This window comes from Cricetulus griseus, chromosome 3 (assembly GCF_003668045.3).
Source record: "Cricetulus griseus strain 17A/GY chromosome 3, alternate assembly CriGri-PICRH-1.0, whole genome shotgun sequence".
Classification (NCBI taxonomy): domain Eukaryota; kingdom Metazoa; phylum Chordata; class Mammalia; order Rodentia; family Cricetidae; genus Cricetulus; species Cricetulus griseus.
The window spans coordinates 189,054,500-189,081,064 of NC_048596.1; the positions used below are offsets into that span (position 1 = coordinate 189,054,500).

Here is a 26,565-nt window from a genome sequence, read left to right on the forward strand (position 1 = left end):
GGCTCAAAGGCAGGCAGAAGAGAGTGAAGCTGTATAGTGTCAGGCAGGGCTTCAGTGCACCAGATTAGAGGCTGTGGGCATGGAAAAGTTGTGATCAGACTAACCAGAAGCAGGGCATCCGGAGTGATTGATTGGGAACACATATTTGACTTAGTTGGTAGCCTCTCTTAATGTGGAAGCAGAGACAAATGTTAGGGAACTTGTCTGTTATCTGCCAAGGCCTGGCTATTTGCAGGCATTTCCTGAAGGGGCTAATGGTGGCTTCTGGAACTGGTTGCTGAAGCTTCTGTTTCTCCCTGTGGTCTGGCCTTTGCCTCTCCTATATCCAGCTTCTCATTGGGCAGATATCAGAGACACATACACCAGGCACAGATTACAGGCCATGTGTCAGGCTAGGTCAAGGGACAGGACTCTCTCTAAACCCATGAAACTAACAACTAGGGTTTATGGTAATAGGACAATATTATTGTGTGGATGAAATCTTGCCTTGCTCAGAGTATTTTTTAATAGTATACATCAATATAATCGTATACTTTACCTTTTAATTTAGTTCATGGTTTCCAATTTCAAGTAGATGAGCTTTCAATAATATAGATTGGAATAAATTTTTTCAAGGATATGGATTTCTTGAGGAAGAGGCTATTCCTTAATCCTAAAACTGTCAATGGTATGTTTGGCCCAGGTTCATGAAATCCATTTTCTCAAAGGAATGAAACACCGATGTTTTCAAAGCTCCCTATAAAATGAGTCATTTCTGCTTCTAGTATAAGGGAACTTTTAAGATAATCATCTTCCTGCCCTCCTCCCGCTCCCATGCCGATCTCCAATGCATAGCCTTATGGGCAGTATGATTCATTAGCAAGGATGCAAATGATTTTGGCAGGTTTCCGGAACACCAGGGCAGGTGGTTATTCAGCAGCAGTTAAGCTGCATGTTCTTGCAAATCAGCCCTGACTTTCTATATTGTATATTTTGGATGACCAATTCTCTTTTAAACAGAACGTTTGTCCCAGAACAGAAGCTATGACACTGTAAATCCATTCATTCCTAATGTATCCTTGGGTGCTTTATTCAACTAGTGTGCCTTATTTTCCCTCAATTGTCCCAGTACTTAATAGTTTATGGTAGGGTATTTTTCATGACAAAATTGCCCCAGCATCTAATAGAACAGTGTAGGGTATTCTTCAGGACCAAATGAGGTAAGAGATGTAGAACACTGAGAATGCAGCACCCTTAATATACACTTACTGTCTTGGTACAGGTAATATTGCAAACAGCTTAAGAAAATTGAATTACTTTTATTAAAATCTGAACAGCTTTTACTTACTTAAGAGAATTATGCATTAAAGCCTTTTGCAAAATAAAAGGAAATTACTTTCTATCGAGCTGTATTAAAATACTTTCAATACAGCTTGCACCTTCGTTTGTGAGAGACTACTGAATTTTCCCATACACACAGCTTTCGAGAGATCTAATTTATCATTGTCTTTTTAATGACAAGGGTAAGTTTTTCTCTCATGGAAGAAACAAATGCTGACTTTTCTGAACTATTGATCTGAAAGCAGGAGTGTTTCTCTATGTCTCTGTCCCTCTACATGCACTCTCTCTCTCTCTCTCTCTCTCTCTCTCTCTCTCTCTCTCTCTCTTTCTCTCTCTCTCTCTCACACACACACATACACACACACACTCTCACACACACACTCACACACTCTCTCTCTCACACACACACACTCTCACACTTTCTGTGTATTTGAAAATATTTCAACATAAGTTAGAAAACTTTTTTCCTATTATGGATATTCTAACATAATTCATTAATTATCTAAGTTTAATCAATCAATGGGCAGATTTATTATTTTAAGCAACTGCTTCTCAACCTTCCTAATACTGTGACCCTTTAATATAGTTCCTTGTGTTATAATGACCCCAACCATACAATTCTTTTTGTTGCTATTTCATGAGTGCAATTTTGCTACTGGTATGAATCATAATGTAAGTATCTGTGTTTTCCAATGTTCTTAGATGATCCCTATCAAAGGGTTACTTGACCCCCCAAAAGGGTCATTACAGTGGTTGAGAACCACTGTTTTAAATAAAAAAGACTAAAATCCACAGTTCTGCTCCTTAACTGATATCAAGGTAAAAACAGAAATCTTCATATGACCTTTAAAATGCCAAAAATGCCAAATAATGTGTTATAATTCTGGAGAAGCCCAATAATGAAAGTTTCTTGGTCTAATAGAAATATCTAATAATGTCCCAACATGTCTGCTACCATTTTGGATTCAGTCAGCTTCCCTAAAATGTTTGGCAACTCTATTATTATATCCTACTAGTCAATGCACCCATCATTCCCCCTGTGTCTTGTTATTTGCACCTACTGACTTTTATTTCTACCAACAACATAACTTGTGGTGAAGAGACCAGGGTGCTATTATGATCCAATGTAGTATTTAATAACAAAAACATAATTTTGGGTTAAGCTAAAATAACCTGTCATTTCAGTATTGCAACCCCCTGACTTCAGTGCACATATGCCAGTATATCCTGAATGATCTTTATTCAAATGTAAAAAGCTGCAAATTAGAATTTTATCCACATTGAAATAGGAGAGGAAGCTGGAGGTTCCCAGCTGAGAGACTGCTCAGGCAGAAGGCTGGGTTTTAAATCTGGAATGCTGTTTTCCAGCTTCAGCACCATTGGAATTTGGGAAGAAAAATGTTGTAGAGTGATGTCCTGTATACTGTAGAGTGATGCCCTGTGCATACAGTGTACAGAAGACCATCTCTGTCGCTGATCTATGGTTGCCAGGAGTAACCTGCCTGAAATAGCCATTGCTCAATGTGTCAACAGGTTTTACGAAGGGGCACCCAGGGCTACAGTCTACTCTGGTTGCAAATCTTTGGGCTGAAACGTTGTCCCTCAGTGTCATCAGTTCAGAACTCTTGTTTTGCTACTGCAATCTGAAAAAACCAGTTGTTTGGAATTAAACTCACAGGAGGCCTATCTGTAACCTACAATTCCATTCAATTAATATTCACAGGAAATATCCCATTTAGTCACCTCGGACTCATTACTACTGCCCAAGATCTTCCTTCCTTGTGGTCAAAACTCTTGAATATCAAATATGTAATAAACAATAGCTTCTCAAGACATGTTTTTCTGATGCTGTCATGGTGCTCTACAACCTCCAGACAGCAAAAACTGAAGAAATGGTCTTTATGATCACGGCATTCTTATATACTTGACTTCCTACTCCAGCTTGATTTAAAATATCACAGTTCTACTACAGTAAGATAAGAAAGTGAGCCAAGATTTGTACCTCAAAGACTTCATTGATAAGTTATTAACATTAATATCTCAATGGGGGAAGAATAAAGGCCATTTACTATGTATGAAATTGTCTAAGTTCTCAGGATTGTATGCACTATGTTATAGTTAGTTGGAGAAAAATGACTAAAATATTCTATTGCTAGGGAATCTCACAGCAGCTTATAGAGGGGTTTTTAGGCTTGTGCTAAAGAATAGTGTCACTCATGTGAAGGTCCACTGGAACTTGACCCAATCTCAGAGCTCGCCACTCAAACCTTCTATGATCAGGCTCCCATGTAGCCTGTCCCTCTCCCAACAGATGGGGAACATGCCCCCTTTTCTTATTTCAATCCTGTTCTTTAAAAACTAAAAGTAGAGCAATATGGATTCTCAATTTACAGTTGACAAAAACAAATGGGCAATAAATATATACCTTCCAGAGTGACTGCACCAGAGATGCATTTCACATTCACGGGATCGATGCTGATCTGCATAATTGATTTGAGAAGCAGTTAAACAGCCCCTTGCACCACACACCTGCATACTGAAAATGACCCCAAAAGTGAACACACACACACACACACACACACACACACACACACACACACTGTCCCCGTATACACATAATGCACTTCTGTGTATACAAACACACACACACCTTAGCTCCCATACTGTACTAAAGCATTGTGGTTGTTGCTCATCTAATTGGGTACAACCACCCACCCCCTCCTACACTCCATGTGTTTTAAGTCTTTTAATGTCTACACCCCTTAATACTTGAGTTAACAACTAGATTGGCTGGTATTATCGCTTAAGCTAATCAATAGACATGCAAGAACCTGTCTTCCTTAAGAGTCAGCTTGAGAATTTAAGGTACAAAAGAGGAAAAGTGAGCCTTACATGGCAATGAGATAATCTTAAGAAACTAAGTGGGGGCTGGGAACGTGGCTCAGCTAAGAGAATGCGTTTCTTGCATGCTTGAGGTCATGGTTTTAATTGCTAACACTAAGTAAAACCCTAAAGAACCAACCAACAAACCTCAAAAGAACACAAGAAACACATGGACAAATTCTTGTGAAAGTCGTTCAAGAGCAAGCTATGTTAAGGCAGAAAGAACTCTCTAACTTTTCAGGTGAATCCAGATAAATTTTGAATTAATTTAAATTAAATTACTGTCAAAGAAAACATTTGAGACAATAACCGCACATGCTTTTAAATTATCAAGATGTGTAAAAATACTAGATATGAACTCTTTTTTGATTAAAGCAGAAGTGAGAATAGCTTCTTAATTCGAAAAAGTAAAGCACTTTAAAGCTCTTACAGAGTGAATTAAGCGTGCATCACTATCAAAGCAAACATTATTCCTGTATTATTCTTTGTAATTTGCTTTTTAATAGTAAAAGCAATACATGTGGGGCTGAAGACATAAATGGGCTTGTAACATTCTTGCTGAACAAGCTTGAGATTCTGAGTTTGATCCCCTGAACTTGCCTACAAAAGCTAGGTGTGCTGGCAAGCACTTGTAATCCCAGCCCCTGGGACATAGAAACAGGTTGAATACTGTCCAGTCAGCCCAGCTTTATCAGTAACCTTTAGGCCAGTGAGACACCTGGGTTGACCTCGGGCATGTGAATGCTCTTACATATGTACCTCCTCCCATGATTTTGCACTCGGAGAGTAGTCTATGCAATCCACATTTAAGATAAATAAATGGAGACTTGTCTCTGCTCTATTAGATCCCAAGATCCATACAAGTATATGCATATATGCCCATTCTTGTGTATTTTTAATGTATTATAACCAAATGGAATCTTTGGAAGGTGCCATTAATACCCAGACTTTGACCTTTGGCAATTTCATCCTGGTTGCTTTCTTCTCATCTGAAGTCTACCCCATTACAAACAAGTCCTCAAGTTTTACAGTTTCATTCCTTGCCTTAAACTAATTGGAATGACAATTCATGTATCCTTCCAAACAACATGTTATTTAGCTTTGCATTTTAAAATTTCCTAAACTAACAGATATGCTCTGCTGTTATAACTCATTTTTCCCACTAAAATAATATTTCTATGAGTTAATCTTTTTGTATTGCTGTAGTTCTTTTTCCTTGCTGCGTATTATTTTGCTGTGGGCCACACCATCATTGTTTGTTCTTTGGACACTGCTTGTGAGTTGTGAATGTTTCTCTGTTGTTACCAGTGGCACATGTGCCTCTCGGTGCAGAGATCTTTGTGTCTGCAGCTCAGTCAGTACTGTCTGGCTTTGTTCATTTGATGGGAAATGAAAACTCTAGCATTATGCTTATTGCTCCTGTGGCACTCAAACGGCCTCTGGAGACTGTTGCTCTTCATGGGTAAGCCATTCCTAGAAGCCCTTGCTTGTTAATGGAATTAGTGGAGTCTGGGGCATGCTAAAGTTCAAATTTACAAGTTTATGCAGTTGTTTTTACAAGTAGTTGTTCATGTTATTTTTTCATAAGTGGTATGAAGTGACTCCTCCTGACCCACATGTTCTAGGTCCTTTGGCCTTCTTTTTGGAGCCTATAAGGTTTGTCTGTTCACCACTTATAAAGAAGTATCTACTCATAGTTCTGGTGTTTATTAAGTTTGCATGTCAATCAATGTGCATGGTTTCAGCCAAGCCTTGAACCACTTTTCTAGTGTGTTTTCTAACTAAATGGAAGGTGATTTTATTTTTTCTTCATTTAAGATGTTTTCTATATTTAGGCTACTGATTGTATCCTGGCTTAGGCTTCTTTTATTATTTTTCCAGATACATATTTTCATATATTTCTTTTATCTTTAGATATTATTCCTTATGTCCTACAAATTTCTAAGTATTTCAGCAAACTTCTATGTGCTTATAGAAGCATCTATGTCTCATTTGTTTCTTTTATATGAACTTTATTCATTTTGTGATTATTTTTCTTCGCTGTACAACATATTTTAGAAACCATAGATTCTTTTGTTTTGTGGTACTAGAGATTGAACTCAGGGCAAGCACCCCACCACTTTGCTGGATGTCCAGCCCCTTTCTGTTTTTGTAAATAATTTGAGATAGGGTCTTACTAACTTGACTACATTTTCTTGAGTTCACTTCCTGGCTCAGCTGGGTTTTGACCTTGAGATATTTATGCAGCAGCCTCTTGAGTTTCTGGGATGACCACCAAGCCATAAAGTTCCTTCATTTTAATGTAGTTAAATTTATACGTGTTTCTGCTCATGATAAAAAATTCCTTTTAAAACAAACCTTTGATCTTAACACATTTTATTTTTATAAATTCTATAATGTCTTCTTTCTCTGTTTCTACATTCAGTTGTTTTTCTATGGTTACCAGCTTTCCAGACATTAGGTGGCATACTGTGTGCATGACAGGCATATTTCTAGAGGATCTAGTTCTATTTGTTTACTTATTTTGAGACAGAGTTTCCTGCAGCCCAGGATGGTTTTGAACTCACTGTATATCTGAGAATAACCTTGAACTCCTGATCATCCTGTACCTTCTTGCTGAGAGCTAGGATTACAGGTGCTTGCCACCGTGCATGGCTTAGATCCTAGTTTTGATGTTGTGTTTATTTGTTGTGTCTATTGATTTGAAGAGAGCTGTCAGCTCTGTGCTCACTGGAACGTGGCATTTTCCCTCCTGGCAGATGACTGTGATGAGCCCCTGGTGTCTGCCTTGCCTCCGGCATCCTTCAGCAGTTCTTCTGAGCTCTCCAGCAGTCATGGTCCTGGATTCGCAAGGTTGAATCGAAGAGATGGTAAGTCTGCTCTTCCCCCAATCCTTTGGCTTATGATGAATCTTGATACTTTTCCATTTTCTTAATAAAATCATTGCAAGTGATATGCTGTGGAAAAAAAGCAAATGTCTAAATAGGTCAATGGCAATAATGAAGAAGTTTATGCCACCCGGCCTCCATTCAGGAAAGGCAAAGAAATACATCCTACCCGAAAACCCTATGCCATTATCTTAACATCCAAAGATTTTCGTTTCTTCAGTATGGTAACATTTTACTTTACACTGTAAAGTAAAAATTTTTGCAATGATTTGCAATCATTATGGATACAGGAATGGTGGGAACTTAATTGGTTTCCTATTTCAAGTTAAAGAAGTCTGCAAGAAGTAATTTTAAAGCATGCTGCATATTTAAAAATAGTAATTCCTCAGTTTGTTTAGTTTCCAACGTGGTTGACATGGTTTCCTCTGCTGTTGAGGATCAAGAGCTTAATAAAGCTTTTCTACCCCTTGAGGAATACTCAGTTCTGGTTGTTTATTATTTCCCAGGTAGGTTGGGCGAGATGGCTTGCATATGATTCAGGGAAAGGGAAGACAATTAAAGACAATTCATTTGCAGGAGATATGAGAAAGTACCATACCAAACAACCATATGCTAAATGACTGTCACTGTGGTTACATTCTTTAATATACTGAGGTGAAAGTCACCAGCACAAACCTTTGAGGGACACACTGACAAATAGGAGGCAATTTCAACAGATAGAAAAACAGACTCCCAACAATTCATGTTCTCAAAAACATTCTTTTCTCAACTGTAATCTCCTCTCCTACCATACTGAAAGATCTAGTCTTTGTTGTTATTACTCTTCTTGATGCTGTTGCTTAATGCTTGAATTTGAGTATGTGGGACTTTGGACATAACAGTGTGTGTGTGTGTGTGTGTGTGTGTGTGTGTGTGTGTGTGTGTGCGCGCGCGCGTGCGCGCACGCATGCGTGCGCGAGTGTGTTGCCATCTGGTACACATTATACATCACTCAGTTCCAATGACTATAGAGATGTTTGTATGACACTTTGACATGATTTTTAGCTTTTTGACATGGTTACAATCTCCAATTATCTGAGGTGTGCACTTTGGTGTGTTTCTAAGAGTGAAGGTATTAATGGAGGAGAACATCGAGATCTTTGTATCCAATGGGAGACATGGAGGTCCATGAGCCTGACTGTGGTTCTTTATTCCTTATAAGTACCTTGTAATCATAAATTCCTATTTATGATTCCAGATCTCTGACAGCATAGGCACTGGGCTCTCTTTGCACTCTGGGAGACATTCTAGATCCTGCACCAAGCCCCTCCTAGCAGGGATACCATTTCTACAACACTCTAATTTGAAGGCAAGGTCTCTACCATGTGCTTTTAAAAGTAAAGCAGAGTTTAACATTTACTGGCCTTCTTTTAAACCTTCAAAGCATTCACAGAATGGGGTCCACCCAAAAAGAAACAAAATTTAATTTATCTGTGAAGCTTTGTTTCATTTTTGAGGCCCAATAAATCACAGAATTATATTTTATTAATTGGATGCAATCATAGTTTTCATTAATTTATATACTCAACAGGAATCTCCATCGGTGGGACTCATTTTCATTCTTAATTTGTTTCTATGGCTCTTGCTGAAACACAATATCAAACTTCATGAATCTCATTTGCATGTTAATGAAACTAAGAAACAAAACAGGATCATTTTAATTATCTCTTGCTGGTTGTCAACCTACTTGATTACATTTTTCTTTTTTTATTTAGATTTGCTTTTTTTCCCTATTAATTACATGAAGTGTTCATAAAGGAATGTCAGATTTTGAGTGATTTATTAAAGGCTGTATATTACTCATTTTATTCAACCACTCCTAGTATTTAGCTCATGTTGGGAGAGGTGCCCAGCTAAGCCACTAGGTCATGTAGGGGTAGATGAAACCAACAGATAAAAATTCTGGTATCTTTGTTAGACAGAGAGAAATCTTTTCTGAGGAGGAATCAGAAGAACTGGTGAAGAAAGGTCATGTCAAGGAGTGCAGAAGCTAGAAAGTGGCAAGGAAGGGTTTGTGTCTCTGTGTGATCCCACAGAGAGTTCATAACTTTGAGGAATATAATGCAAAAACTTAATGTAACATAAAAACAAAATCAATCACTGCTAATATTGGAATTGTGATACAGTCAAATCTGCCTCTATTTGGTGTAATATTTCCTCCTAACCTATTATTTTGTTTCTATCCCTCTCACTCAACAGTGGTAAGAGAATATTAAATAGGCCAGGTTTTAGGTTATATCCTGTTTTGATATTGGGATGAAATCTACCATTTTATTCTGTCTCACAAGGAATACGAATCATCCTTTGACCACTGTATCCACACTGTATGTGTTACCTGCTCATTAGTAACAGTAATTATGCTGGTTATCAAGTAGCCTGTATGTAGTAACCCAGTGCCACATCTCAATGCCTACATCATTCACATCATTTCTTCTTAATGCCAACATTATTTGCATTAGGAAGACACATTTTGTAGGAATGTTCTATTGTTTCTTAGGCTGATATAGAATATAAATGCAAGTCTTTATTTTCATGTCCTTAAAAATCTTGGAAATGGGTTCATTAGAAACTGTTAGAATTTGCGAATATAGCTACAGTTACAAGCAATGAAGGAAAAGATTGCATGCAGCAAAAATAAAGTATTTAAACATGGGGATGTAAACACATACACTGTATTGAAGTACAGCAGATTGCTTCATGGACTTGCTCTAATCTAGCCTGTAAGGTCAGAGTATCTTCTATTACTAAAAGAGGAATATTTGTTTATTCTTGTCTATTGTTAGTTTTCTTATCACAACTTCTGCTCTAAATAAGCAGCATTTTGTGTTCTCATCCCTGTAGGATTTGTTGTTAAAATCAAACATTTGTCTGTAGAGAAATTATTTATGTGGCAAATTGACAGAGGGAACTCTCATTCTCTGTATACTCCAAGATGGGTTATTCTAAACACCCATTGCACAATTATCTGGCCATTCTTTCTGCCCTAATTCATTGTGCTTATTTGAATACAGCTTACCAGGTTTAAGTAAAGACCCTTAAATTCAGTTGTCAAGGTATTCATAATGCACATCATTGGTTAAGAAGAGAGGTTCCCTGAGATGTTATCAAATAATTAGTGCTTCTTGTTGTTAAAAATACTACATAAACTCCTTTATAATCATTATATATTCTAAAATGACAACATTAGTATATATTAGTAGTTGGTGCTTTAGATGGCAGCTGATGAATGAGGAATGAATTATGCACAGTTGAACAGTTTGAAGCCTAAGGGAAGGGGAGCCTCAGGGCAGATGGTGAGTCTGGAATATACCTGAGATCTTAAGGCCAGAGATGAAGCCCATGAACTTCAGTGGCGGAGTTTGTACTATTGAGGCAGCTTGCAGAGTTTGATGCAGAACAAAAGACATTGTAGTATTATATTATGTACCAGCTTCTCCCCCATTACCCCTGAATATAACATGCCAAGGAAGGCTTAGTTGTCTGGAGCTGTAAGGATTTCACACCCGCAGGCTGATCCAGGCTCTACCACATGACATCTTAGTGGCTATGCCTAATTTTTCTTCCCTGTGCTCCAATTACCTCCAGTATGGGCCCTCCCCTCTCCTCTCCCTCCCATCCTTTCTTTCCACTCCCTTCTCTTTCCCTTCTTCCCTCATTCATTTGCATATTCCTTCTTTCTCCTTCTCTCCCCTTCTCTTTCCCTTCTCCCCTCCCATTCCATTCCCTTGAAATTCAGACTTACAGCTCATAATGCTGAGATGCAAGCACTTAAACCCAACTGAACCCCTGAATGTTTGGCCTACATGTTACCAAGGGTCACAAGACCCAAGCTTCCCAGACATCCGAGCTTCAGATCTCCACCTTGCATCTCTCTTTTTACCTTTCTCTTGGGGATAATAAAATTTTAGATGAAGAGCAACTATATTATTAGACACATTGAGATCGATTCACTCTCCTTGGGTTTAAATCACTGCTACCTCTTATTCCCTTCAGGGTGGGAATGATATTTAGCCTCTGTCCTTTAATTTCCTATTGGAGGAATAGGGTTAACAGTGTCACAGTGTTAGTGAGATGGCATTGGCTTTGTTGAGAATGATGGTAGTGCAAAAGTATTGCCAAATGGATTTCAGAAACACAGGCTGGAGTAACGTTAACCAATTGAAAGTGGAATCAAGCAGTTAATCCCATTTTAACAATCTTATCAAGACCAAATATATGAACTAATGTACACAAGATAATCTTAGGGAATGCAGATGTCCACATAAGTCTTCTCCTTTCTAGGAGGGACCAACTTGTTCCTGACTAATCATAAAACAGTGTGAGAGAATCATAGTTATATTTTGTATTTTTTAAATGAGACAGAAGTAAAGATAGAAATTCTTTCCTGTGTATCTTTGGTCAGAGTTCACCAGCTTGGGTGATGTGATGACTTATTTTAAAATAGTTTTGCTTTTTTTTTTAAAAGAAGGAATTGAAAATGGTTTATGAATTAAAAACAAAAACCTTACTAAGAGATTCACACTTTGATAAAAGTTTGGAGAATGTATTCTGAGGTCAATTTTATGGTCTGTGATGTGTCACTTATGCTTATAGATTATATATTATACACTGGCCTTGAGAAGGTGAAATAAAATGATTGAAGATTTACATGTTTTATATCTCAATATGCCCATAACCCTTATTCATTGAAGTAAAAGAAAATTGCTTCCAATTCATATATATATATATATATATATATATATAATATATATATATATGAATATACACACATACACACATATATATTTACTTCTAGTCTTGTGTTGGTTCATTTGATTGAACATGAGAGATGACTGTCTTGTGACCATTTGGTTTCCTGTGTGATTCAACTGTTGCTGTCTCTTCCCAGTCTCTTTCTGTAAGGACATGCTCACCCCTATTCTCACCTCTCCCCATCTTGGTGCCCCCTTTTTCTTTTCTTCCACTGCCCTTGTCGGCCCTGAAGCACACATTCTCTAGCTCTAAATCAACCCCATAATTCCATCTGAGCAGATGTGTCAAGTCGCCAATTGTAAGTAATTTATGGTTATACAAAGTCCTGGCTTGGGAATCCAGAACACTATACTATAGCAGTAAATCCTGAGTGGCCTTGAGAATGACATCAGTCTCTCTTTCCCCCTTTCCTATAAAAGTATGAGATTGGATTTGAGGGTCTCTATATTCTAAAACAATGTGCAGTTTGTGTGCTTGGAGTATGTATGTGCTTTTGTTCATGTATGTGTGCATATGTGTGTGAACCTGATGTGGTTGTCAGAGGTCAATGTTGGATATCTTCCTCAACCATTGTCCAGTTTATTTTTCTGGGAAAAATGTTTCTCACTGGGATCCAGAGCTAACAGAGTTGGCCATTCTGGTTGGTCAGTAAACCCAGATATCCTCCGGTCTCTGCCTTCCAGCTCTGGGATTATAGATGGGTGCTACTGCACCTGGATTTCTACTTAGGTGCTGAGGATCCTGACTCAGGTCGGCATGTCTGTGAATAAGCACTTCAGGAACAGACATTTATTTAACAACAGAGATAGCATTCATTTAACAATGAATGAGAAATAGGTAATTCAGAAAATGAGAGGGGAATTCCTTAAAGCAGATTGTCCTTCTAAGTCCCTTCAAACTAGGTGACACAGGATATTCCTGGCTTAGGAGATGCTTTCAACTTTCACAAGACGAAGTCATTCAAGTTATAAATGTGATCACACTCAAACTGATACAGAGGCTCAAATCTGTTCAATTAAAATGTATTCATGGAGGTGATAGTCACCAGTGTATAGCTTGAATTCTTTTAGTGCATTAAGTCTGAATTTTTATTTTTGTATTTAATTTTGCATGCTTGTGAACGTGTGTGTGTGTGTGTGTGTGTGTGTGTGTGTGTGTGTGTGTTAGTACACATGATGCAGGTGTCCACAGAAACCAGAAAAAGGCATCAGATCCCTTGGACCATGAGCTACCTAATGTGGGTGCTTGCAACTGGCCCCTGGTCCTCTGTACAAGCTGCAGGCGCCCTTAAGCCCTGACATGTCTCCCCAGCCCATCTGTCACCTTTGTCATTAGTGAGTAGGGATATTTCATACAGGTGGACCTCAGGTTAGGTTCTCTTAGAGGGTCATCTGGAGCCAATGCCTGAGGAGCTAGGGATGAGTGTGTCAGGTGTAGCTGTGAGGAGAAAATGGAGAGCACATGGGAGAAGCAGCAGGAGGGTGGGTAAGGAGCTCATCAATTTCCGGAGAAGACCAAGGCAGATAATCTATCCCTTGACAAATTTTACTTAAGCCTTTGATCCACCCCAAAGTCAAAGGAACCAACCTTAGCAGATATCTATTTTTGGGGAAATATGAATTTAGAAAAGTTAGGGCTCATTTAGGATGCTATAACAAAATAACACAGATTAGGTAGATCAAGCAACAGACATTGATTTCCCATAATCCTAAGGTTTGGAAGTGCAAGACAAAGAAGGAACAGATTTGTTATCTCATGAGGGCTTTGTTCCTGACTTTCTATTGTTTGCCTTCTCTGGATGCAAGCACACGGGAAGAGAGTCATCTATTCACCTTCTGCTAGTTATAAAGGCATTAACCACATCATGAGTGCCCCACCCCCTACTCTCATCTAAATCTAATTACCACCTAAAATCCTCATCTCCAACTACTGTCATATAGATGGTCAGGGCTTCAAGACATGGATTATACAGGTACACAAATACTTAAATTATATTACTTAGCTATATTTCTAGAAACTTGTGAACCAAAAAAGGGTAAGCAGCCTGATGTAGCTGAGAAAAACCCAGCAAACCCTTCTTTATGGGCAGTAGTCCTGGAGAGAAAGGAAATGATGTCTAGTGGCACAGCCATTTTTCATTCCAAATAATAAACTATTAGATACATGAAGGATATATATATTTTAGAAATGCAGATTGTAGTGGGTTTATTGTTAAGGTTACTCTCTGTCTAGTTATTTGACCTGCAAGCCAGGACAATATTGGTGAAATTACAGAGGATTGACATAGTAACATTAATAAATTTCTCAAAATAGGCAAATTTGATTTATATAGTGTTTCCAACAGTTGGAGAATACACACTCTTATTGTGTGTACCTAGGCTATTTATCTACATTTATGTGGTGTCATAAAAATAGTGTTTCAATAAATCTCAAAGGGTTGAAATCATGGGGAATAAGTGCCCTGGTTACAGTGGAATTACCTGGAAATCGTTAATTAAAAAATACTTAAAATCCAGAAAGGTGTGGAATTTAATTACCGCACTCCTCACACAGTAATCTCAATGGAGATTAGCAATCTTTTCTGCTCAATGATGACAGCTCACTCTAAGTCCAACTTGTGAGATGCTACTTAGACCAAAACCAATATACTTAATTGCAAGTGTTACAGAAGAAAGAAGGCTAAATATGAAGAACCATTCAAGTAGCCAAGTGAAGAAATTATTAGAAAAATATCTAACAAATTAAATAAAAATAATAAAAGAAGGTGGGCTGGAGACATAGCTCAGTGTCAAAGAGCACTTGCTGCTCTTCTAGAGAACCCGAGTTTGGTTCCCAGTACCCACAGTGGGCAGCCCATGTTCCAGGAGATCCAATACCATCTTCTGGCTTCATGATTTCATACATGAACAAAAAGTAAAATAATATTGAGGAATTTGAAAAACATAGCCTTATAAAATCACATTCAAGAAACTGCAGAAAAAGAAAGCCTCCCTCTCTAGAAGAGAATAGATCCATAATTAAAATGTTCCAACAAAGAGAATTCCAGGTTAGTGAGTGTTCAAATGGGAATTCTTCCAAACACATTTAAGACAGATCTGACATTCTCTTTCAAAGAAAGGAAATAAGTCAAAATCCTCCTAACTCATTCCGTGAGGCCGGTATAACCTTGGTATCCAGCCCTGTCAAGGACAAACAAGAAAGAGAAATTAAAAGCCACTCTTGCTCATGAATATAAATGCAAAATACTCTAAACAAAATATTAGCATACATGTGTGAAGAGACTGAGCCTGAGCCTCAGAATAAGAATGTCCTCTGAAAGCTGGAAGGCACATGTGCTCTGAAAGCTTGGTGGGTTACAAAGCTAAGGACATAGTGGATAGAGGCAGGGGCCCTGGCCTTGTCATGTACAACCAGAGCCTCTTTCCTCTGAGGAGAGGGAGCAAAATTGGGGGAGGGCCCATTAAAGACAGTTACAATTAAAAAGATGCATTTGTTTATAGATACTTCATGGTATCTCTATGCCCCCAACTGCATTGCTTCCTCTAGCCAATGCTGTCAAGTCTAGCTTCCTACAGATGTAAGAGGGACTTGCTCTAGGCTGGACCACACAGCTGTAGCTTCTTGCCCAGGGCTTCCCTGATGGTGAGGAATCCTCTACTCCTGGAAATCCATTGGCATGACAAATGGCATTGGTGCTGTAGGGAGAGTGTTGTCTGTCCACAGGGAGGCTACCCTTAGCTAGTAGAGGATGAGAATGGATGGAGAAGTGCCTTTCTTCTGTCCTCATGATGGACACTTAAGGGATGCATCCCTTGAGGGTATTCATGTGCAGGATTGAATGTCAGGAACCTACAGTTTCACCCCAGTGAAGAGCTCGGCTTTCTTTGGGTTTTCCTTACTTTATATCCTCCTACATTTTGAATTTGCTCAATGGATGATTTAGTTCAAAAGTGTACCTTCAAGTCATACTGTTTATCATAAAAAAATAACACAACATAGGAGCTACAAAGATGGCTGTGCAGTTAAGAATACTAGTATTCTGACAGAGGATTTGAGATCAGATCCTACTGCCCAGTTTGGGTGACACATAGCTGCCTGTAATTCTAGCTCCAGGGTATCCAACATTCTCTTCTGGCTTCCATTGGCACAATTCACACATGCACAAACCCACACACGGACATATATGACTACACAAAATTAAAATAAAAGATAAATAGGACAGTATATTTACTCCTGTCCAGAAAAATTCCACATAACAGTAGACTTTCCCACAGAAAAGCAGTAGAGCATAAATCAAAACACCTTAAGTGAAACATGTATTTAAGCAACTTATGTCTAATAGCAGGTTAGCATAAGAAGAATTTTGCAGTGGAGAAAACTGACAAACTCAAACTCATGCAGGTGACCAACTTTAAGACCATTCGTGATAAGCTACACCGATAAAATGTATGTAGTCTTAGTTTGATGTGATGAGAATAGAATTTTTTACTCCTATGGATTTTCTCCTGAAAAACTTCTCTGAAAATTGTTAGGCAGACATGAAATGAAGATTATTCTACCTGAATAGTTACCCTCAAAGCTGTCAAGGAGAACCCAAAAGAATGAAGCCTGTAAACTGTCATAACCATATGAACCCAAGGAGATAGGGCCACCAACATGTAACATGATTATACTAGTGGGACCTTGAAATAGAAAAAGGACATTAGGTAAAAACTAAAGGAATTTAAATAAAACATAGTTTTAGTTAATAATAATGTGTCACTATTCAGTCTTTACTTATGACATACATACCATACTTTTGTTAAAAATTTAACGAAAAAGAAACCTGGGTATAGGTCAGGTCATATTGGAAACTCCCTAATAATCCTTAAGATTTTCTGTAATTCTGAAAACATATTAAGATAAATAATCATTAAAAAACATGTGCCAATACTTTGGCTTTATCAGTATGGAATGCAGCAAGAACATGTGTGTAAGGTGAAAATGGATTTAAGGGACAAAGGAATGAAAAATTCAGTAAAAAAAATGAATGGGTTCAGTATCATTTTGTAGTTAGTATGATTGGTGTGTGGGCTTCCAGAATGTCAGAAGGAGGCTTTTGAAATTCATGCCAGAGACTCCATAAAAAAAGTCCCTTTACTTCTGCTTCTCCCAATTAATAGGGTGTTTTAAAATTAGCATTTTCTATTTGTACAGAATAATAGATTTCATTATGAAGCTCTCTTTTCTTTCTGCAGTGTTGAGAATTGAACCTAGGATCTCATGTATGGCAGGCACATGCTCTACCATCAAACCAGAGTCCTGTGTCTCCTCATCACGTTTGCACAGATGTACACAATGCATTTTGATCATGCTCCTCCCCTCACTCCCTACCTTGTCTCCCTTCTTGCTGGTAACATGTTTCTAAACCAATGGTTGTCAACCTGTGGGTCATGATCCCATGGTGTGTGTGTGTGGGTTGAACGACTCACAGGGGACACATATCAGATATTTACATTACAATTCATAACAGCAGAAAAACTACAGTTATGAAGTAGCAACAAAAAAAATTGTGGCTGAGGGTCACCACAACATGAGGGACTGTATTAAAGGGTCACAAGATTAGGAAGGATGAGAATCACTGTTAAATAATCCTACACCCTACTTCTATTTCTTTTTCCCTTGTAACATCTAGGTTATGTGTATGAATAAAACACAGGGTATTTATCTTTCTAAATCTGTCCCGTTGCGGTCAATATGATGCTCTCAAGTTCTATCTATTTTCCTGCAAATGGCATCATTTTATTCTTCTTTCACAACTTAATATTACTCTAGTATATGGAAATATGTTTTCTTTGCCCATTTATTGCTGATGGGGACTGAGGCTGGCTCTATGAGTTGGCTTTTGTGAACAGTGCTACAAAGCACATAGGTGTATGGCTGTCTCTGTTATGTGCGGTCTTAAGACTCCTTTGGGTACATACCTGAGAGATGTATGGCTGGGTCAGATACTACTTCTTTCCCATATAGTTGCCATGACCTTAAGGTGATTTGATATCTAATTCAGGTCATTTTAGTAGAACTGTAGCCGGTCCTGTAATTTGAGACCTTTCTCAGTAAAAATAAATTTGAAACCCCAGTGGAGATTTGGTGCCTGCCTAAGACTTTCAGCTGCATCATCATTGCTTGCATGAGTGTTTATGAATGTGCTTTCAAAGCCTAGCTAAGATTCTGCAATGGCTAGAGATATTATATGTTGCTTTCAAGATAAAAAGAATAAAAATGAGCAAACCTTCAAAGTTAAAGAGCAAGAGAATGTATTAGCATTTGCTCTCCGACTGACCGATCTCTTCTGCTTCATTTGCATGCTATTTCCTATATTTATTAGAGTGGATCTGCTGTGTATTGCAATGCGTTAATGCTGATTAGGATAATTGCATAAGGAGCTCATTGATATAAAAAACCATCAATGAAATAAAATGTAAGAAACAGACATTTAAAGCAAATCATAAATATAACCAATGACTGCAATTTTGGTACAACTTAAAATAAAACATACATGAGATGAAATATGTGGGTGGTTGAACTTTGTGGTTTTACACAGTGCTTATGAAAAGCAATGGATGTATCTGTAAAAACTGCACACTATTAGACAAGTAATTAATTCACTATAAATTTACTGTAAAACCATCAAAATTGGTATAAAATTCATGTAACATAAAATTAATCGTGACAAAATGTTAATTTTATATTTATGTTATGCTGATCCTGGGGCACTAATGAACATTCTCAATGTTGTATAATCACTGGATTTATCATTATTAGGCCCCAAAAGAAACATTTTTTGGTAGATTTTTAAAATCAGTCTCTCTACCCCACGTGTGTGTGTGTGTGTGTGTGTGTGTGTGTGTGTGTGTGTGTGTGTGTATGTGTGTGTAGGCACATGTTAGGGGACACAGGTGGAAGGTAAGGGTCAGAGGACTAGTTCTGAGACAGGATTTCTTATTTGCCACCGCATATTCCAGGCTACCTGTACTCTCCTGTCTCCACCTCCCATCTTTGTAGGAGTTCTGGGATTATAGGCACTCGCTATTGCGTCCAGCTTGTATGTGGGCTCTAGGGATCTAAACTCAGGTCCACACATTGCACAGCAAGTGTGTGTATACACTAAGCCATCTCCCAAGCACAGATAAATGAATATTTGTAGTTGAGATTTGTGTTTTTAACTTTTCATTTTTTTTGTGTTTAGATGTTTTTTTTTTTTTTTCCCTGTGGCTACCTTTGGAATTAAAACTAATCTTTAAAATTTGTGATGACCTGTTTTGAGTTAGTATTCCTCAGCTTCTCTTCCTAACGTGTCTGCCTCTCTTTTCAGTATAGTTTTCACGGATTACATTTTTATTTATCATGTATCCTCACATAGATTTATAATTAATTTTATGCATTTTCTTTATTTAAAGATTTAAATTATATTTATTATTCACAACACCCCATTCCCACCCCGTGCCATGTACACATGCTGCTGCATGAATGAGGCCAGAGGATGACCTTTGGGACTTGGTTCTCTCCTTCCACCTGGGGATCAAACTCAGGGCATCAACTTTGGCACAAGTGCTTTAGCTCCTGAGCCATCTCACTGTCCTGCATTTCTTCTTTAAATCATGAAAAATAGGATTATAACCACCAAATCAAATAATGTGTTCATCTGTGCTTAATTATGTATTTACCTTATTAGCGTTCTTTGTTCATGCATTTAGCTTTGCTTTGCTATTGCTCTTTCTTTCCACATATGGAATCTGTTTTTGTTGGATAGGTCTATTAACAAAATCTCCATGGTTTTAAAAATTGGAACTGCCATGATTATCTTTCATTTAAAAGGACAGTTTGACCAAACATAGATATCTTGGCTGACTTTCTTTTTTCCTTGCAGCATTTCAAATTTGTGACCCTATTACCTTTTAGTCATTATAGTTTCTGTTTAAAAATATCCTGTGAGTCTTATTGAGGGTTCCTGGTGTGTGTCAGATCTCTTGTCTCTGCTTTTAATATTCTTCTGTACCCAATTTTGTTTTTTCCCTTCCATTTTTAATTTAAATTAGAAACAAGATTGTTTTACATGTCAATCCCAGTTCCCTCTCCCCCTTCCTCCCCTGTTGCCCCCTAACACCCTATCACATCCCCTTTCTGCTCCCCAGGAAGGTGTGAGGCCTTCCATGGGGGAATCTTCAGAGTCTGTCATATCATTGGAGCAGGGCCTAGGCCCTCCCCTGTGTGTCTAGGCTGAGAACGTATCCTTCTATGTGGAGTGGGCACCCAAAGTCCATTTGTATCCTAGGGATAAATACTGATCTACTACCAGAGGCCCCATAGATTTCCCAGGCCTCCTCACTGACATCCTCTTTCAGGGGGTCTAGATTAGTCCTATGCTGGTTTCCCAGACATCAGTCTGGGGTCCATGAGCTCCACCTTGTTCAGATCAGCTGTTTCTGTGGGTTTCTCCATCCTGGTCTTGGCCCCTTTGCTCATCACTCCTCCCTCTCTTCATCTGGATTACAGGAGTTCAGCTCAGTGTTTAGCTGTGGGTGTCTGCTTCTGCTTCCATCAGGTACTGGATGAAGGCTCTAGATGGCATGCATATAAGGTAGCCTTCAATCTTATTATCAGGGGAGGGCATTTAAGATAGCCTCTCCACTGTTGCTTAGCTTGTTAATTGGTGTCATCCTTGTAGATCCCTGGACATTTCCCTAGTGACAGATTTCTCTTTAAACCTATAATGGCTCCCACTATTATGGTATCTCTTTTCTTGCTCTACTCTATTCTTCCCCTGACTCGAACATCTTGTTCTTTCATGTCCCCCACTCCCCTCCTCTTCTCCCCTTCTCATTTTCCTAGCTTCCTCTCCCTTTCCCCCATGCTTCCAATTTGCTTAGGAGATCTTGTGCCTTTCCCCTTCTCCAGGGGACCATGTATGTCTCTCTTAGGGTCCTCCTTGTTTCCTAGCTTCTCTGGTGGTGTGGATTATAGGCTGGTAATCCTCTGCTCTATGTCTAAAATCCATATATGAGTGAATACATACCAAATAGCTTGATTGTAATAAGTCTTCCTGTGGAACCATCTGAGTTTATCCTCCTTGTTGTTTATTGAATTTCTCATTTATCAAGTATGAAAAAGGTTTTGGTCATATCTTCTTTAAATGCTTCATTTCTTTCCTCTACCTCTTCTGTCTGCCTGTGCTCTCAGACCGGGTTAAGCTTGATGGTGTCTCAGAGATCTCCTAGGCTTCCTTTTTTTGTTTTGTTTTGTTTCTGTACTCAGTCTTAGTGGTACTAATTGACCTATCTTCACAGCTATGTTGCTCAGATCTATTCTGAACCCTCAACTGAATTCATTTCAGTTGTACTTTGTGATCCCTTTTTTATGCTTTACATTTTATTTAATTTGTTAAGTGTGTGTGTGTGTGTGTGTGTGTGTGTGTGTGTGTGTGTGTGTACGTACTCATGTGTGGCCACATAACTCATGGGCACACACATGGATGAAGGAGCTTGCACATAGTGGCCAGAGATGTAGGATCCCTTTGGAAGGCTGGAGTTGCAGGCAGCTGTGCGCTGCTCTGTGTGGATGTTAGGAGCTGGACTTGTGTTGAGTCCATGTGTTGAGACAGCATGTTTTTCTTCCACTCTTTGTTCTTGAGTCCTGTAGGTCTTTGACCACAAGTACAACTGATTTTAAGTTGTAGTCAGGTAGGCCTCACGTTGGCTTCCTCAGAGACAGTTTCTATTCCCTTTCCTGTTGGTCTAGTGTGTGAATTACTTTCGCGTATCTGTGGCAGAAATATCTGGAAGAACACCTTGAAGGGGAAAGATGTGTTTTGGCTCATGTTTTCAGATCACAGTCACTTGGTCTCATGTACATGGGCAGAACTGATGACAGTGGGAATGGTGTGGGAGTGATTCTTCACCAGGAAGCAGAGGATGACAATGACGAGGGCCCTGGGCCTAGGTATAACCCTCAAAGGAACACCTCTAGCGACACAGTTCCTCCAGCTAGGCTCCACATTCCAGCTTGAAAAACAGTATTCAACACTGGAGCCTGTGGGAGTCACGACATATTGACAGCAGAAATGCTGTCTTTCTTATTTCCTCGTATGCCTTGAATTTTAGGGATGGGGGTTAAAATAGCATTTCAGTATCATATTAACTTGACATCAGGCAGCGCGCATGCTCACAATTTCCCATTTGTTTTATGTTTATTCTGTTTTGTCTCCTCCCCCTCTCTTTTGTCTCACACTGTCTCTGTCTCTCTGTCTGTCTCTGCCTCCCTTTCTCTCTGCACATCCCTAACCTCTTTATGTATTGCAGGGCTTACCTGTGACTTCCTACTGTCTCTAAATTCATCATCCTCTTGCCTTGGCCTCCTGCTATAGGGTTATATCTTCACACCTAGCTCCCCAATTTCCATATTCTTTCAGCTTGCCACTAGGCTAGTTTTTTGACAGATTTTCTCAAGCACTCGAGGAAACAAAATCAAATGAGACAAAATAAAATCCTTTCCTAGTCTTTGCACCTTGGCTCTGTGCTGGGTCACTCCTTAGCCAGGGCATATAAAACTCTCCCTTATCGTTCACTTCCTATTCACAGACATAATCCTCCAAATTGTGTTCAGCTTAATCCCCCAAATGATGCCTCATGAAAGAGTAGAATATATGAGCCAGAGCTTTCAACTCTTTTCAAATAAAGCTCTTATGGTGCAATTGTATTTTTCTGGATAAAACCCAAACTTAAAAAAACAACAATGTTATGATTTTTTTCTATAATAGGGAAGAAAAATATAATCATTTTATAGCAAACCCATTGAAAGTGGAATATTCACAGCATTTGCAAAATTTTTCTATCATGAGACATTGTCAACAACCATGCATTCTAGTAGCACTGTATGTGGAGAAATCAATACTGTGTAAATGTTAGCAGTCTCCTGAGTAGTTGGTGTAAGCACAACTTTGCTTTCTGAGGTTTAATCCTGCGTCTGTCCACATGACAGCAAAACAAACATTGACCTCTCATCTGGCAGGCCTTGAGAATCACACCACAGGGAAAACCCCTTTTTCCTTCTGTGTTAAATCCTCTGGTGTGCCATATTATAATTTGGAAAAGGCTATGGATCAGGGATGCGGCAACACCTGGCAGATACTAGAAGCTTTGATCACTATTTGGCATGTAGCTACATGTCTCTATGGTGAAGTCTTACTAAACTGGCTGATGAGGGATACTAGGTGAGTTCTTTTTATGTGTCACACAAAGTGGTTAGTAGATTCTGTTTTTCTGTATCAAAATGTGGTGACCAAGACTGGGAAAGGTGGGCATACATATTTCTATAATGAAAGATACTATAAAATTGAATGATAAAGGGATTCTCCTAGTGACTCATTCTGTGTGTGTGTGTGTGTGGGGTATGGACAACAGGAGTAGACAAAGGTGCTCTGTTTGCCTTTTATTTCCCACCTGCCTCAGGTATTGTGATTCATCCTGTGCTTAAGCAAATACAGGCTGTCAGATACATAACTTGGCAACACTGTTTAGCAGAACACCTTTAAGCTTAAACTATGAAAGATTTGACAAGCGATAAAGAAGGCTAAAATAATCTGTTTTTTGTATGTGTTATTTTCTTTTTTCATTGCTGTGCAAAACTCCTGATGAAAGCAACTTAAGGAAGGAAGAGTTGATTTTGGCTTAGAGTCTAAGAGTGCAGTCCCTCACGGCAGGAAAGCTGTGCAATCAGGAACATGAGGCTGCTGGTCACAATGTGCTCACAGTAAGGAGAGCTAGATGGGTGGATGGATGGATAGATAGATGACAGAAAGATGATAGATTATAAATGATAGATAGATCAGGAGAGGGAGAGAGAGAGAGGGAGAGGGAGAGGGAGAGAGAGGGGGTCACACTCAAGCTCCCTAGAGTAGTCTTCAACTACCTCTGTTCTAGTCAATTGGGCCCACAGCCTATGGAATGCTGTAACCTACACTTAGAAGAGTCTTCTACCTCTATTAATTCAATCTAGAAACTTCCTTTCAGACACACCCAGAGGTTCATCTCCTAGGTGAGTCTGGATCTTGTCAAGTTGAATGACTATATTAACCTATTAATAGCATTAACAATGTTGCTCTACTTTACTTAGGAGACAGGAGGAGAGTTTGGAATGAAAGGGAGAAGGTGGGATGTTATCAAGCAAGAACAAAGACTAGCTTGCCTTTGCTTCTTGCTTCACATCAGTTTTGTCAGAGGGAGTTTCATGGATGTTTCATTAGATGCTTGAATGAATGTTTCATATCTAATGAATCATTAGATATGAACAATGTACTAAGAGTGATGCTGGACATGGAGTCTGTCTATCTAAAGAGAAAAAGATGAAATCATCTGCTGCTGAAATATGTGGATCGTTTTGTAGAAAGGATCTCACATCAGCCTTATATGACCAAAGGGGATGTCTAGGAGCTGTCTAGGGCACCAGAGATGAATGTAGGCACTGGAGGTACACTAGGGAGGAATATAAGAGCTAGGAATACAATAGAGAGGAGTGTGGGTGCTATAGACTGAGGCTCCAGCTTCAGACAAGATCTTGCACTTTAGATGCATGTAAGGTTTCAGCATGTCACAATCAAGTATATATCCTGTTCAAGCTCTACTAGATAATACAGGGAAGAGTGGAAGATACCTGATCTTTGGGGTAATTTACTGCCCAGGCAGATGACCAAGAAGCAGTCCCTAGTCTACTGCACCCAGAAGTCACCAGTGTCAATGGGAAGGAAGCTAAATCCCTGCAGGCATTTTGAAGCTGAAGTTGACTGAAATATAATTCTTAATTGATTGAGTCATCCATGAACTGGACCGAGTTTCTCTGAAATGATTAGATTGATTTTCTACATGAGACAGAATAAGAGCACAAGATAGAAAATTTGATTGAGTTAGGGGGGAAATGCATTTTTCACACTTGAGGCTGTAACAGAGAATCTCATAACTGCAATGTGATTCTTGCTGCTCGGCTTAAGTAGCTTACCTCAGAGATATGGTCAGTAACCTGCTGATGTGTGAGAGCCAACTGTGAGCATCTCTTCCCATCTCTGCTTTTCCAACTAGATAGCCTAGAGTCTGGTGTGGAGGGAACATTGACACCACAGGAATTGACACATATTATCAAGCACGACCTTCCTCCCCAGAGAACAAGTTATTAAACACTTCCCAGCATGCCACTGCACTGGACTTCCCACTCATGAACCAGAGCGAAATGATGTTGGTGGAAAAGCTATTAGGCTTTCCTTTAAATAGGTAAAAGTGATAAGAAAATATGAACCTCTGATTGTGATCTGTTTTTCGTACTTCACTACATTTTTTTTTTTTTTTGCTACTGGGAGAAAACCTTAATAAATTGTCTTTTACACATTCATGAGACACTTTCAAGCTCTTTAGCATAGCTTGAACAAGTTGGTTCCAGACCACATATAGTGAACAGGTGTGATGAGTGTGTGTATGCTGAGGTAAAATGTTCAGACTTCATTTTTGATGTTACAGGCTGGATTTTTGTTTGATTTTGTAACCAGGAAGGGCATTTCCACCATTCAATGTTGATCTTTGAGCAAAATATACAGAAATGGTAACGCTGCAGAATTGTGTGTGTGTGTGTGTGTGTGTGTGTGTGTGTGTGTGTGTGTCCTTGTAGAAGCCAGAGGAATCCTTGGCTCCTGTTTCTCAGATATCCACTTCTTTGTTTTTTAAGGAAGCATAGAATAGTGATTTATTTGTTCAGTATCTACAGTGTTGCAAGTCTTTATTTGTACATCTTCTTCTCTACTCATTAGATGAAGGAAACTCATGATGTCAAAGCAAAGCCCAGCTTCCTGATAATTCCAGGTTGTTAAAAGTGAAATAATGAGCAGATGCCATCCATTCTTCTTCCCTTTTTGAACATTCTCCTTGAATCTAGAGTTTTCTCCAGTGGACTCCTCCTCACTATGAAAGATTTTTTTTTTCTGTCTACAGCATTCTACCCCCGTTGCTATCTCTATCCTAAATACAATGTCTTTCAATCTTTTTCTCCCAATACTCCTTCAGTTTTCCACATGTAAAACTTTCATAGCAACTTTAATTATGTGTCCATTTATTTTGCCGGTGATCAAACCAGGTATGCACAATGCTAAGGCAGCACTCACTACTGAGACACATTATCACACCATGACCATTGAATGTTTTATCTTATCTTGCTTGTTTGACCATTCACTATAACATCAAGTGGCCAGTTCACTCTCTACCCAGCACAGATTATTATTGTTCAATAACAGAAATATATTCAAGTTCAATATGTTCAGGGTCAAAAAGGCATCAGATAACACATGTTCTCCCAATTGCAGCTCCTAGCCTAATATATATATATATATATATATATATATATATATATGCATTATATATGTATACGTTTATATGTGTACATGTAAATATGGGTACAAATGTGGGTGTCTAAGTCACTGTTCTATTGCTGTGAAGAAATATAATGACTGAGGCAACTCACAAAATTAAGCATTCAATTGGGGGCTGGCTTACAGCTTCAGAGGTTTAACTCGTGATTGTCATGCTGAGAACATGGCAGCAGAATGGCAAACATGGTGCTGGAGAGGTAGTTGAGAGTTACATTCTGATCTGCAGGTGTCAGGAAGAGG

At 38.8% G+C, this 26,565-nt stretch overlaps 1 protein-coding gene across 6 annotated transcripts in view; it reads left to right on the forward strand.

Annotated features, from left to right (window-relative positions):
• Positions 1-26,565, forward strand: part of Cntnap4 (contactin associated protein family member 4) — a 280,275-nt gene that overhangs the window by 37,294 nt on the left and 216,416 nt on the right. For all 6 annotated transcript variants that reach the window (XM_027406068.2, XM_035441454.1, XM_035441457.1 and 3 more), the window contains exon 2: positions 6,963-7,073. In XM_027406068.2, the coding sequence (XP_027261869.1) occupies positions 6,963-7,073 (111 nt within the window). The remainder of the gene's footprint in view (positions 1-6,962; positions 7,074-26,565) is intronic.